The sequence below is a fragment of the Marmota monax genome, unplaced genomic scaffold, assembly GCF_021218885.2.
Source record: "Marmota monax isolate L192 unplaced genomic scaffold, Marmota_monax_Labrador192_F-V1.1 WCK01_AAM20220418_F8-fsc00415, whole genome shotgun sequence".
Taxonomy (NCBI): domain Eukaryota; kingdom Metazoa; phylum Chordata; class Mammalia; order Rodentia; family Sciuridae; genus Marmota; species Marmota monax.
Window position 1 is genome coordinate 612,977 of NW_026694342.1, and position 13,842 is coordinate 626,818.

At 34.5% G+C, this 13,842-nt stretch overlaps 1 protein-coding gene across 4 annotated transcripts in view; it reads right to left on the minus strand.

The window, feature by feature from the left end:
* The window catches only part of Rapgef6 (Rap guanine nucleotide exchange factor 6), an 83,975-nt gene extending 75,849 nt beyond the window's left edge, over positions 1 to 8,126 (minus strand). For 2 of the 4 annotated variants that reach the window (XM_046467685.2, XM_058586555.1), the window contains exons 1-4: positions 7,696 to 8,124; positions 5,395 to 5,531; positions 3,154 to 3,312; positions 2,439 to 2,591 (exon numbers count right to left, since the gene is read on the minus strand). In XM_046467685.2, coding sequence (XP_046323641.1) covers positions 2,439 to 2,591; positions 3,154 to 3,312; positions 5,395 to 5,514 — 432 coding nt within the window. In that variant the 5' untranslated portion in view covers positions 5,515 to 5,531; positions 7,696 to 8,124. Of the gene's footprint in view, positions 1 to 2,438; positions 2,592 to 3,153; positions 3,313 to 5,394; positions 5,532 to 7,695 lie in introns of all 4 variants that reach the window. The other 2 variants (XM_058586554.1, XM_046467686.2) reach the window with 2 other exon arrangements.
* Between the last annotated feature and the right edge of the window lie 5,716 nt (positions 8,127 to 13,842).

The following is a 13,842-nucleotide window of genomic DNA, read 5'->3' on the forward strand; positions in this document are numbered from 1 at the left end:
ATGTTTATTAGCAGCTGAGAAGGTAGGATGCTCACACACCAAAAGGTTGCTGTTTCTCCCTCTGGAGATGGCCCACATTCTCCCTTTAATGTGTACTACTTGCTTTGTCCCAGTGACTTTTCCCTCTCAAGATAGCCCACATTCTCCCTTAAATATGCCTCTGCTTTCCTAAATAAACCTCTATGTCTCAGGTGGAAGAAAAAAAGTTGGGATGCTGGATGAACACACAGAGGTGGCAGGCAAAACAGATGGTTCGCATGGTAGAGATTGGTTACAATAAGCAAATATGTAAATATACAGAGAATAACAAGAGTCATTGTTGGTGAATGTACTTATAGAAACAGAAAGAAAAAGGGTAGAGAAAACCCTGTACGGGGTGTAACACTGGATTGGATGTATCAGTATAAACCCCTAGATGTTTAACAGAAAAAGTAATAAATGGGCATGTATTTGTAATACATCCATCCATATATAGATTTCCTAGCTTTATCTGATGAGAGGATCTAAAAACAAAGGGAATACCCAGATATTGGTTCATAAATACCATCTTCAACTGGAAAGATCCTGTATACTCTGGGGGAAATAGCTGACTTCAAAATCTGGTGTAAATCAAGTTCATGATGAGCCTTACTATCTGCCAGAGAGGGACATGTCAAAATAATATAGGAGTCAGCTTAAAGAGGGCTTCACTGGCTAAATCTCACACAATTTGATCTAAGGAATAATACTGGTGAACACATAAGTCTATACTAATATTAATAAATGTAGAAGAAAAGAAAGCTCTTCTTTACAAAATGACAGTTTAAAAATATGCAAGAAATTATAGTAATAAGGTCTCACCATTCAGGCAAGAGTAGTCAGTCAGTCAGTGGAAGTAAAAACTTCTGGGTAGAAGTTCGTAACTATCCACGAACTAGAGGCAGTTTTATTGATACTATCTCAGAATATCCCTTTACCAAGTACCCATCAGTTACAAAGGATCAAATGGTAATTTTTACAGTGAAGAAACTAAATCTGTGTTCCTGAATGAGACATCAATGTGAGCAGGGCATCAAGGTTTATTTTACCATGGTGGAAAAGGTAACATCTTGTGGCCCCTGATGTGGTGTAATGAGAAGTGCATGTCATCATTTCTGTGAAATTCCTGCTGGGAAGGAACAACTTGAGTATGGTCATGAGGAAACACTAGACTGATCCAGGTAAAGGGTTATTCCTACAGGATATAAAATAGGAACAGACTGAAGTGACATGACAACTAAATCTGTGTTCCTGGATGAGATCCTAGACCAGAAATAAAAAAGTGGCAATGATGGGATTGCTGGTGAATATCTAACATGATTTTGGGGCTGAATCTTTCTGTTTCAGCAATGTTTAGTTCCAAACTTGGAAGGATTCCATGGTGTTTATGCAGGAGAGCATTCTTGCTTTTAGGAAATACATATGATATATTTAGAAGTGATGAGGCATTACTTTTTCCACTAATGACAATGGGGCAAATGAGTAAAATATTAAAATTGGGGGAAATCTGACTCAGGGAGATTTTGTATTGTTCTTGCAACTTTTCTATTATAACTTTGAAATTATTAGAAACATAGAAGTCCTTACAAAAAGACAAAGGAATTAAAATAAGAAAATATATACATGACCCTAAGGTCATTGATATGTTCATTTTTTCTCTACAGAAAAAGCTTAAAACCATCAGTTTTAGAGAGACAGCTCTGAGAAAGTCTTGATTCTAAGGAAGAGTGGGCATGATATCAGCTTTAGATCTGTCTTTCCGATTTATACTCCTCATATTAAATAAATTCCTCCATTTCCAATTAGCAACCAAGACTAGTCCAAAAAGACAAGAAGCTATGCATTTATTCTCTCCCTTTCGACTATATGGCTCTACTTTATATCCAGAGGCTTTTAAAGAGCAGAGGAGGAAGAAGGCAAGGAATAGGGGAAGGGGTGGGGGAGAGAAAGTATGAGAATTCATACTTAATTCTGTAACTGTACTAAAGCTTTTGATCTACCTCATTTAATCTTAATCAAGTCCTTCTGTATTACCACCATTTTTAGATTAAAAAAAAAAGTGAAATCAATGCCTATTTTAACTCTGCATTTTCATCTATGAGTCCTACACCTTTGTGGCTAATCCTTGAATTTCTATTGTTTCTAAATATAAAATACATTTTAGAAGAAAAACTGACCAGTATATTCCAAAACAATACCCATCCCCTATCCATGCTGATATGAAAGTTATTTTTCAACATTAAAATGGATAAAAACCAGCTTAGAAAAAGGCAAAAGAACGAATATATTGATTAAAATTAGATTTCAATGTGTTAGTGAAGTTATCTTGCACTATTTAAAAAAGGAGTTCAGAGCCTTTTTAAAAGCAAGTTGAAAACTTTATTCTATCAATATCTAGAATAATAAGTTAAAATACACACCTTGATTACGATGTGTCCTTTCCTGGTTCCGCTCCGGTCTAATTCGCGGTGCTCATGCACCATAACAATTTCTCCTTCTTCTTCAACTTTATGGGTATTTTTTTCCACATGATTTAAAATTCTCCAATAATCCTGCTGGGCTATGCAGACAAACTGTCCAAGAACAACATGGGGACAATTAATGAACCTATAGTACATAAATATATCACTATGCACCAAAGCAGAGCACAAAGGCAAGAAATCAAGCGGCATCAGTTCTTTCATTCAATCCTTTAAACTTTTAACAAAAATCAAGGTGAAACAATGTACACATAAAGAGACCGAAGAAGTCAAATCCATTTGAATTTTGCTCTAAAAGGAGAAGTGAACATCCACTTCTCTCAAAACTGACACTACACAAAGGAAACACAAAGCAGGAGTAAGTTAGAAACAAACAACTCTGAAGTTCCTATTTCTTTCCCTTGTTTAAAAAAGACTCTGAGCTGGCTAATATCAGAAAGAAATGCAACAAACTAGTAGTTACTTGGCACATTCTCTTAAAAAATTTATAGTTTGCTCAATCCCATAAATATTTTAGGCAGTTATAAGATTGAGTTTCCTTTATTAACAATGAGCTATTGAAACTCCTCATTCTCACATACAGTGATTTTATTTTAAGTGAGGAAAAAAATTAGGTTCAGCCATTTCAAATCAAACAAGCAAGAGAAAAGCTTACCTGACAATCATCTACTTTAGTTCTGACAATACCACGCATGTACTGCTTATCAAGAGTGGGAGTAATTCCAAAACTATTTCCCATAAAGAGATTTTCAACTTTTCCATCTGGATGATTAATTTCTACAGTGCCATTTAAAATGACATACCATGAATCAAGCTATAGAGAAAAACAAAGGTTTTAAGAATCTTTTAGAAGTGATAGTTATGTTAGCTTTGAACAAAAATCTATCAAAATATATAATTTGCATAATTTGAAAGAGTGAAAAAGAGAATCTGGTTATATTATTAAGCACTTTTAGTAACATTTTATGTTCCCTATTCTAGTCTGCACAACCACTGAAGTTTATTTTACACTTTCTTCTTTTAGTAACCAAAGGAAATCAGGAGCTTTCATGATTACCAAATTTCCTGAGGCAAAAATGTAATGTTTGAGAGCACAGATTTTTTGGAATTTTAATCCAGACCCTGCCACTAACTAGCCTGGTGACTTTTGGCATGTTATATAACCATTCTGAACCTCTTTTTTTTTTTTTTTAACTGCTAAAATGGTCCTAACAATAGAATCTATCATAGAATTACTATATTAATTGAGTTATTTCATACTAAGTGCTTAGAGGTGTCTGACATGTAGTAAGAATACCAAAAAAGACAGTGATTAATTTAGAAAGACTAGGAAAAGCCTGAATTTTAAGGCATATCTAACAAAATAGAATGCTCAAAATTTCTCCTAAGGTTAAGAAGACAATGTCCTCATTTATATGGAAGAAATTAATGTTCCAGGGAGATATTTCTTTTAAAGGCCACTGTGTGTCAATAAAAGACCATTTAATTCCCTTTAATAAACAACCCTTCTTATTATATGGTAAACTTTCAATAGTTTTAATGTGACTTAAGGGAAAATCTAGGATTGTCAGTTCCAAAAGGTAATCAGTGTATAAAGAATTTTTTTTTTTTTCACAAAGTGTATTTTTTTTTTTTTTTACTGTTTTAAATGTAAAATATACTCACTACTGAACTTGTGGATTACATAGGCTATTTGAGATTAGGGACTACCCATTTTTTTCCCACTACATCCCTGGGTCTAGAGCAGAAGCTGGTACACAGCTGACATACAACAAATTTTTGCTGATGGAACTGTGGGAAATTAAGACAACACAAAAAATTGTGGGCGTGGGGGGGGGGAGTCTGGCTTATTCCTCATCTGTGTGCATATCATTTTGAATAGTTAAGATATTTATATTATTCTGCTTTTTTAAAAAATTTAATGCTATACTCATCTATTCACCAAACTTTTTTGGGAGCACACTTTATGTGTAGAATGTAAAGAAAAAATATGTTAAAAAAAAAAAAAAAGCTAGAGATTTGGCCCCTGCCCTCACAGAATTTCCATCAAATAATTTTAAAATAATGTGAGAAGTTGAGGGTGTAGTTCAGTGGCAGAATACTTGCCCAGCATATGTCATATTCTGTGGCTATGTAATAATTTGAATAACCATTTCTTATTCTTGGATATTTTGGGTCACGTCCAATTTTTACTATTAAAAATATGCTATAATGAACATCTTTTGATATTTAGAAAAATGACTTTCCAGAAATACTATACCAATTTTTATTCCTATTAGAAATAAATGACAATGTTCAGCAACTAACATCTCAGCATTAATCATTACTAACTTGATAAGAAAAATATCAAAACACTTCCTAACAATAGTCATACTTTCTAATCCCCCTGCATCCTTTCTCCACTCAGCTGCATCTATCTAAGCAGTTTAAAACACAGAATTGCCACATAAATGCCCCAATTGGGATTTGTCCAGTAGGAGGCAGTGGTACCAATACATTTGCCTCATTTTTTCATGTTAATATAGAGAAAGAAAATGGAGAATATATACATTTAACTTTATAAACATTTTAAACAATGATATAAATACATGAATACTAATTAAGAACCTTGAGAAATGAAAATAAATAATATTTGTTGAACCAAATTTGTTATCTATTTTGCACAAAATCCATTGCTAGGAAATAAAAATTAAGATAAAGTAAAGCTAAACAAAAAATTTCTCTCCTTAGAAATCATAACTACTTCAAATTTAAGTGTTCCTTCTAGCTCACTGTTCAGTTTAAATTTCAAAAGTGAGGATTTACACAAGGTTATGGAAATAAAATTCTTCTAAAAGTAAAATTAGTAGAAATTAGCATCCATACTAAATAATGTGACATTTATTTGCTAACCTACCTCTTGCCCATCCTCAAGAATAATAGCTCCAGCCTGATCCACCACTTCAAAAATCATCACTGAGCAGAGCTCTCTCCTTACAGACATGGTCATGTTTGCAAAAGCAGGAAGCTGGTGCATAAATTCAAGTAATTGTTCTATAAAAAACAAATTTTAGGATGATACATTAAAAGAGAATAAAATCTAGACTTCAATATCCAATTCCATAACTGACTTGTGAATTTATGCTGCTAGAGTAGAGAAAGCCAGATTACAAAGACCATTGACTGAAAAAAATATCAGTTATTTACTTTACATGTATATTCAGATTCATACATAAAATATGGGCATATGGAAAGATACCAGAATTTATAACCCCTAGAGAAAACAATGAACTCAAAGTGAGATAAAGCTGGAAGGCTTATCTAATTTACCTAGCCTGAGATGCCATTGTATTTTGGATTAGTGATGCCCTTAGACCTAACAGATTAATGAAAAAAGTCTTTAATCTTATTGGCTAGGGATTTTTCTTTCTTTTTTTAAATGTAACTCATCAATGCCAATAAATAACTGTTAGGAGTAACAAATGTGTAATGTAGTACAAGATTTGTCAAAGCAACTATGTACTACAATAAAGGCTGATGGGTTCCTCAGGCATTTTTTAGTATACAAACACATGAACAATAAAGATAAATACAAGGGAGAAACAGACTGCGGGTGGCGGAACATGCCTATAATCCCAGCTATTCAGGAAACAGAGGCATGAGGATCATGAGGACATGAGGACAGCCTGGGTAACTTAATAAGATCATGTTTCAAAGAAATAAGAAGACTGGGGATATGGCTCAGTGGCAGAGTGCTTGTCTCACATGTGGAAGACCCTGGCTTCAATTCTCAGTATGGCAGGGGATTAAAAGAAAAAAAAAAAAAAAGAAGCGTGGAAAGCAGTGACTTGGATCATGATTTGTGACTGCCTGTGTTTTCTCTGACCTGTACCTTTGTACAGATCAAGATTGCTCAGTTGCTATGGTGACACCTGGCTTGAAGAAACTGTGCAAAGGCATGGAGTTATATCAGTCTGGACCTTGAGCTCAGGCACCAGCTCCCAGGGATAGAGAACTACTCTGAGCATAGTTAGATAACGCTAATGTCTCCCCAGTGCTGCGTCCTTTAGTTTGCCTGCTTTGCAGAAACCTTCCCACAAATAACCTTTTGATAATAAAACCTATATAATAAATGTGCTGAGCTACCTCTGGGTCACTGTTACTCTATCAGAAGATGGTGTCCCACTTGGTACAACTTTCTATGTGTTTATCTATCTTTTCTCAATCCCTTAACGTCCCTTGCCAGTTTCTGAATTAATGGCTCTAGCAGAGAGGTAGTGGCAAAGAAGGAAGAAAGAAAAAAGGAGAAACAGATAGCTACCCAGAGGCTTTAACAGAAATAACCATAAGGAGCTCTATGCTCACAGAATAATTGGAAATACTTACATTTCAATTTCTAAAAAACTCTGAAGACAGCGTAGCATGTAATTCTTTACCATTAAAAATGCACTTTCAGGCTGGGGATGTACTCAGAAGTTAAGTGCTTGCCTAAGTATGTTTGAGGATTTGATACTCAACATTGCAAAAGACAAAAACAAAAACACCTTTCTCCATGACAAAAGTACTTCCAGTTTCTGTCCAGATAATGTTCTTATTAAATAATATATCTTTGGAATGGTAACGAATGTTCAAATATTTTGATCTTTACTGATATAAATTATGGCTGTTATTAGCAAGAGCATCTTATGATTTGAACAGCAATATGACTAGTATAAAAAGAAAATCTATGAGAAAATGTTAATTGAATCCTAACAATATATACTTGATGTTGAGTAATCCTTTGTTCCTCAAAGATAACATCAACATATTTAATATTCAACTTGCCAACTAATTATGTACTAAATTCTTTAATAAATTACACAGAGGAATATGCATTAAGTTTTACCCAAAAATTTAAGCTAGGAAAATAAAAATATGATTCTTGAAAAATTTTAAGAAGCTAATTCACAAACTTTGGACATTATTATTCTGTTTTAAATACATATGGACATGAGTTTAATGAAATTAAATTTTTGTTTTACAATCTGTGTCAGCTAATCTCAAAGATGGTTCTCAATGATCCAAGCCTCCTGATATTCATAGTTCTTTTATAGTTCCCTGAATTTCTGATCCATAAAAATTATGAAAGAATAAATGTACACTGCTTTAAGGCATTAAGTTTTCAGAGTACTTTGTAAAGGAAACACTAGGAAAATATATGAACAGATTTATTTCTTACCAATGTCATCATCAGTTTTGTCTGCAGGTTCTTTTTCAAGACATTCTCGAACAAGATCTCGCCCCTGCAATGGATCTGTTCGATCAATCTCTTCCTCTTCTTCTTCTTCATCCTCAGAATCAACAGGTCCTTCTGGAAGACGTGTTAAATCTACATCTCCTACTTCACTCTCTGTAGCCTACAGAAAGAAATTTTAATCATTTATCATTTTATATGAAAATATTGTATATCACAGTCTGAAATAACTCAAACTTGTGTCCTTACCAAATAATAAAATGAATTTAGGCAACAATGCATGCTGTGTTAAGACTACAATGAAATGATGGTTATTTATAAAAGGTTTCTTTGTGTCTTAAATACATGTTTATCTTTCCCTAGTAAGATATCCAGGTGATAAATCTGAGCCAGGAAGTATAAAATGGTTAAGAGATTCAAAGATCACTAAATATATTGTTTTCCAGAAAACACTTGCTTTTTTTTTTTTTTTAAACTCAAAGGTTTCTAAAACATGAAGTATGAGAAAGAGAAAGTTTAACAACAATCACTTTACAAGTAATATATTCTTTCATCATAGATGCTAGATGGTAGGTGATCATGTAAATTCAAAACAAAAGTCTGAGCCAGGCATGATGGCCCAGTGGCTTGGGATATTTCTCTGGGGCAGAAATATCACAAGTTCAATGCCAGCCCCAGCACTGAGACTCTTGTTTATAAATAAAAAATATAAAAAGGGTTGGGGATGCGGCTAAGTGCCCATCGGTTCAATCCCAGGTACAAAATAAAAACAAAAGCAAAAATAACAACAAACAAATACCAAAACACACACATTCACAAGCCCCAAACCAAAACCATATAAAACCAAAAGTTTGAAACAAGGTAGAATAGTATTGCTAAAATAGGCTCATCATAAAAGATGGATACTCCTCGTTTTCCATTGCCTTATCACTAGATCTAACAGTGTGAAAAGAGCTGAGATTATTCTAAAACTAATCTTTAAAATGAATTCAACAACCACAACTTTGGTAATATATTGTGTCATATACCTCTAAAAGAACCAGCAATTTTTACAAAAGTATGAATTAAGTGTAATGCACAAAAAGTAATGAAGATGTGTTTTAAAAAATACAACCATTTTGAAGTGGATTATTAGGCAATATTTCTGAATATTACACTCTTGATTCATATTATAAATGAAAAAGCATGAATGTTAAAGCAGTTACAGAAAAAATGAATTGGACACAGGAATTCCATATAACAAAAAAAGACTCAAATGTGAGTATATTAATAAAGACTATGTAAGTTTCACCCAAATACTTATCTCATCTTCCGTTTTGAACATTTACTGTACTGTCTGTCCAGAAGAAGCTCTCTTTTTGGCAATTGCTGTTTCCATCTTAAATTTCAAGATTCTAGTGGCTACAGTGCCTTATTTCCTCACTATGTAAGCTGAGGTATAAAGAAATTTTTCTCTGGATTTTAGTAATTGGAGTTATATATAAAGCATCCTTTCTTCTCTAGTTGCTCACCTGAAGACAAATCAAAGTATACTGCCTAATAAAGCCACATGAAAATGCCTGTCATTAATACATTCCGCTGGCGTGTATTTGAAAAAAAAAAAAGGAAGCGCCTGTCATGGGAGAAAATGGAACCAATAGGTAGAGAAGGAGCAGGGGAATGGGAAGGAGGATACTGAGCAAGAGGCAGAAACAGAAAGAGACAGAAAGATACAGAACAACAAAACAACAGGTATTAAACATGCAGGCAGAGAAAAAGCACAACATGGGGCTGGGGTTGTAGCTCAGTTTCCTCATGTATGAGGCACTGGGTTTGATCTTCAGCACCACATAAAAATAAATAAAGGTCCATCAACATCTAAAACACACACACACACACACACACTCATATTTATGAGAGGGGGCAGGGAGTTATTGTGTCCATCTACAACTAAAAATATTTTTTTTTTTAAAAGAGCATGACATGTGCAGCAACAGCACCTGTGACAAGTGTCCCAGAGAAAAGAGGGAGGACAAACAAGCCAGCCACAGGACGCCAAATGACTAGAGCCAGACAAATGAGGCCAACACACTTGCAGGTATCCAGGCTCCCTGAGGCTAAAGCTGCCACTGTTTTCTCTGTGGGTAAATAAACTATCCTGATACTTGCAAATGAGAGTCTTGTTTACATTTCTGCACAGCTTTAAGTAATAGCTGGTAAACAATCCAAACAAAATACCTAATTTCAGATCTTAAAGATCTTATGTACATGCTACATAAGTGTTTGACCACTGAGGTATATATATTCCGAGAGCCCCTAAAATTCTTATGTTTAAATCCCTATCCCCAAGATGGTAGTATTAGATGGTGAGACCTATGAAGAGATTAAGTTATGAAGAAAATTATTAGGTCATTGGAACCCTATGAATGTTTAGATTAGTACCCTTAAGAAAAAGGCCAGATGGATACAGTAGTGTTCTGCAATCCCACCAACACAGGAGGCTGGGGAAAGAGGATGGCAAGTTCAAGGCCAGCCCAGCAACTTAAATAAGACCTGGTCTCCAAATAAAAAAGGGCTGGGATGTTGCTCAATGGTAAAGCATCCCTGGGTTCAATCCCTAGTACCATAATAAATAAATAAAATAAAATAAAATAAAATAGCCCAGAGGACACAGTTAGATGGTGTCTATCTAGAAAGAGGGCCTTTATGAGATGGCAAATGAACTACAAAAAGGGTTTGATCAGATGACAAATCTGTTGGCAACTTGATCTTCGACTTTCCAGCTTCTAAAACTAAGAAATAAATTCCAGTGTTTTATAAGTCACCTAGTCTACCTGAAAGCACCATACAGGGACAATCCCATGTTATAACTAAATACTACGCTCATAAGGAGAACTGGTGTACTCAATAAGAAAGTGTGTGAACTATGAGTTAAAAACAAAAAACAAAAACAAAACCTTCACAATTTAAAGAGGGGGGAAAAGCTCCTCTCCAAATTTTATTTTTAAATTCATAAACAGAATTTGAGAGAATAATATGATAACCAAGAGCTAGTATAAAACATATGAGTTCTACTTTTTTTAAAGGTAGGGATATACAGCAGATTAAGAAACGGCCTTTCAACCTCTTTATCCTAGCACCTGGGATACAGTAAGCCCTCAGAAAGACTATGATAAGTAAAATAAGCTCAGGGTAGGAAAAGTATATTGGTGATAGAACTGAAAATACAAGTATTAAAATTATTGTATTTTTCCTTTTCTGTCATATGAATATGTCTGTGTATGTGTGTGCATATAATTTGGTGTTGTAGACAGTCTGAGGTAATTTGCTGGTGACTTGGCCTTTCCCAAATGAACTATCAGAGAATATTTTTCCTGTTTACATCTAGATAAACATGTAGCTATCACAGATTGAAATTAAGAGAGTTATACAAACTTGCAAAAACCACATTTTCAAATTTAGAGCAAGTATAAAGTTAGAACCTCACACTTTCAATGCTGCTTCTTTCTGTATTCTCATTTTTAGTATTTTATTTAACCTCTTTCATGGATCATTTGGCCCATATAAGGGTTTCTCTTTGGATTTCTGGTCAAGGCAAGAATCCTGTGAAATTAATCTTTCACAATTATATAGTGTAGTCTGGTCCATTTCATAATCTCTGAAACAGGACAGACAGGAAAAGTAAGGGCTCCTCTGCCCTGTATAATAAAACATTAGCAGATTTATTCTGCATTTTCCTCGGAACCAATGTTGGCTGGTTTCTACTTTCATTAAAACAAAACAAAACAAAAAAACAATTCTAGATTAATTTCTAAGTGCCAAAACTGTGCTTGACTCAAGCATGAAATATAAGTTAGTAAGATATCAACTCTGCTCTCTATAAATTCACTCTCATAATGCAAAATGTCAAGTTTACAATTAACTTAAAATAACAAAAAGTATAGTGGGAAAGTGGTATGACATAGAGAAAAACTGCTGTATATTCCAAGGAGATAGAGACAAAAATGAAAATGTCATCAAGGCAGAGCTATAAAATGAGAGAAATATGACTACAAAGTACAAGTGCAGGAAAAAGCAAAAAATTTTCAGGGAACAGCATCTTCATCTGCCATGAAGCTGAATCTAAGTACAATAGGGGGACAGTGGAATATAAAACCAAACTGCAAATTGTGGTGAGAGGTGAAAGGTCTGAATTTATAATGAAGAGTGGAAATCAGGTAATGGTGGGAACTAAACACTTTTTATTTATTTTTGTTTTTAAATATTTTTTAGTTTTTGGCGGACACAACATCTTTGTATGTGGTGCTGAGGATTGAACCTGGGCCACACACATGCCAGGCGAGCGCACTACCGCTTGAGCCACATCCCCAGCCCCCACTTTTTATTTTTTTAATTGATTTAAAAAAATAAAATGATAGCAGAATGCATTACAATTCTTATTACACATATATAGCACAATTTTTCATATCTCTGCTTGTATATAATGTATACAAAGTATGTTCACTCCAATTCGTGTCTTCATACATGTACTTTGGATAATGATGTCCATCATATTCCACCATCCTTGCTAATTCCCTGCCCGGACCCATCTGCCCTATCTAGAGTTCATCTTTTCCTCCCGTGCTCCCTCTTTCTACCCCACCATGAATCAGCCTTCTTATATCAGAGAAAGCATTTGACATTTGTTTTTTTTGGAATTGGCTAACTTCATATAGCATTATCATCTCCAATGCCATCAATTTACCTGCAAATGCCATGATTTTATTCTCTTTTATTGCGGAGTAATATTCCATTGTGTACATATGCCACATTTTTTTTTTAATCCATTCACCTACTGAAGGGCATCTAGGTTGGTTCCACATTTTAGCTATTGTGAATTGTGCTGCTATGAACATTGATGTGGCTGTGTCCCTGTAATATGCTGTTTTAAATCCTTTGGGTATAGACTGAGGAGGTGAATAGCTGGGTCAAATGGTGGTTTCATTCCCAGTTTTCTAAGGAATCTCCATACTGCTTTCCATATTGGCTGCACCAATTTGCAGTCCCACCATCAATGTATGAGTGTACCTTTTCCCTCACATCCTCACCAACATTTATTGTTGTTTCTTCATAACAGCTGCCATTCTGACTGGGGTGATATGACATCTTAGAGTAGTTTTGATTTGCATTTCTCTAAATGCTAGAGATGATGAGCAATTTTTTCATAAATTTGTTGATTGATTGTATATCCTCTTCTGAGAAGTGTCTGTTCAGGTCCTTGGCCCATTTATTGATTGGGTTATTTATTTTTCTTTTTGGTGCTTAGCTTTTTGAGTTCTTTACGTACCCTAGAGATTAGTGCTCTATCTGATGTGTGAGGGGTAAAAATTTGCTCCCAAGAAGGGCATTACTCATAGAAATAGAAAAAGCAACATGAAATTCATCTGGAAAAATAAGAGACCCAGAATACCTAAAGCAATCCTTAGCAGGAAGAGTGAAGCAGGTGGCATCACTATACCAGACCTTAAACTATACTACAGAGCAACAGTAACAAAAACGGCATGGTATTGGCACCAAAGAAGACTAGTGACCAATGGTACAAAATACAGGATACAGAGACTAACCCACAAGATTACAATTATCTTATATTAAACAAAGGTGCCAAAAACATGCATTGGAAAAATGATAGCCTCTTCAACAAATGGTCCTAGGAAAATTGGAAATCCATATGCAAAAAAATGAAATTAAATCCCTATCTCTCATCATGCACAAAACTCAACTCAAAAGTGGATCAAGGACCCAGGAATTAAACCAGAGACTCTGTGACTAATAGAAGAAAAAGTAGGCCCTAATCTTCATCATGTGGGATTAAGCCCCCACTTCCTTAATAGGACTCCTATAAGCACAAGAATTAAAACCAAGAATCAATAAATGGGATGGATTCGATCTAAAAAGTTTTTTCTCTAAACACTTTTTAAATATAGAAGTGATGTGATTCAAACATTCTTGCAAATTAAATGGGAGTTGAAACAATGGGAGCAACCAAACAAATTTAAAAAAAAAAAAAGATACCTGTGGAAAAGTGACAGTCTTGTCTGACAAGACTGTCAGTAGAGTCATAAATTAAGGAATTGTGTTATTGTCATAACAAAGTTTTAGGAACACATTTATTTT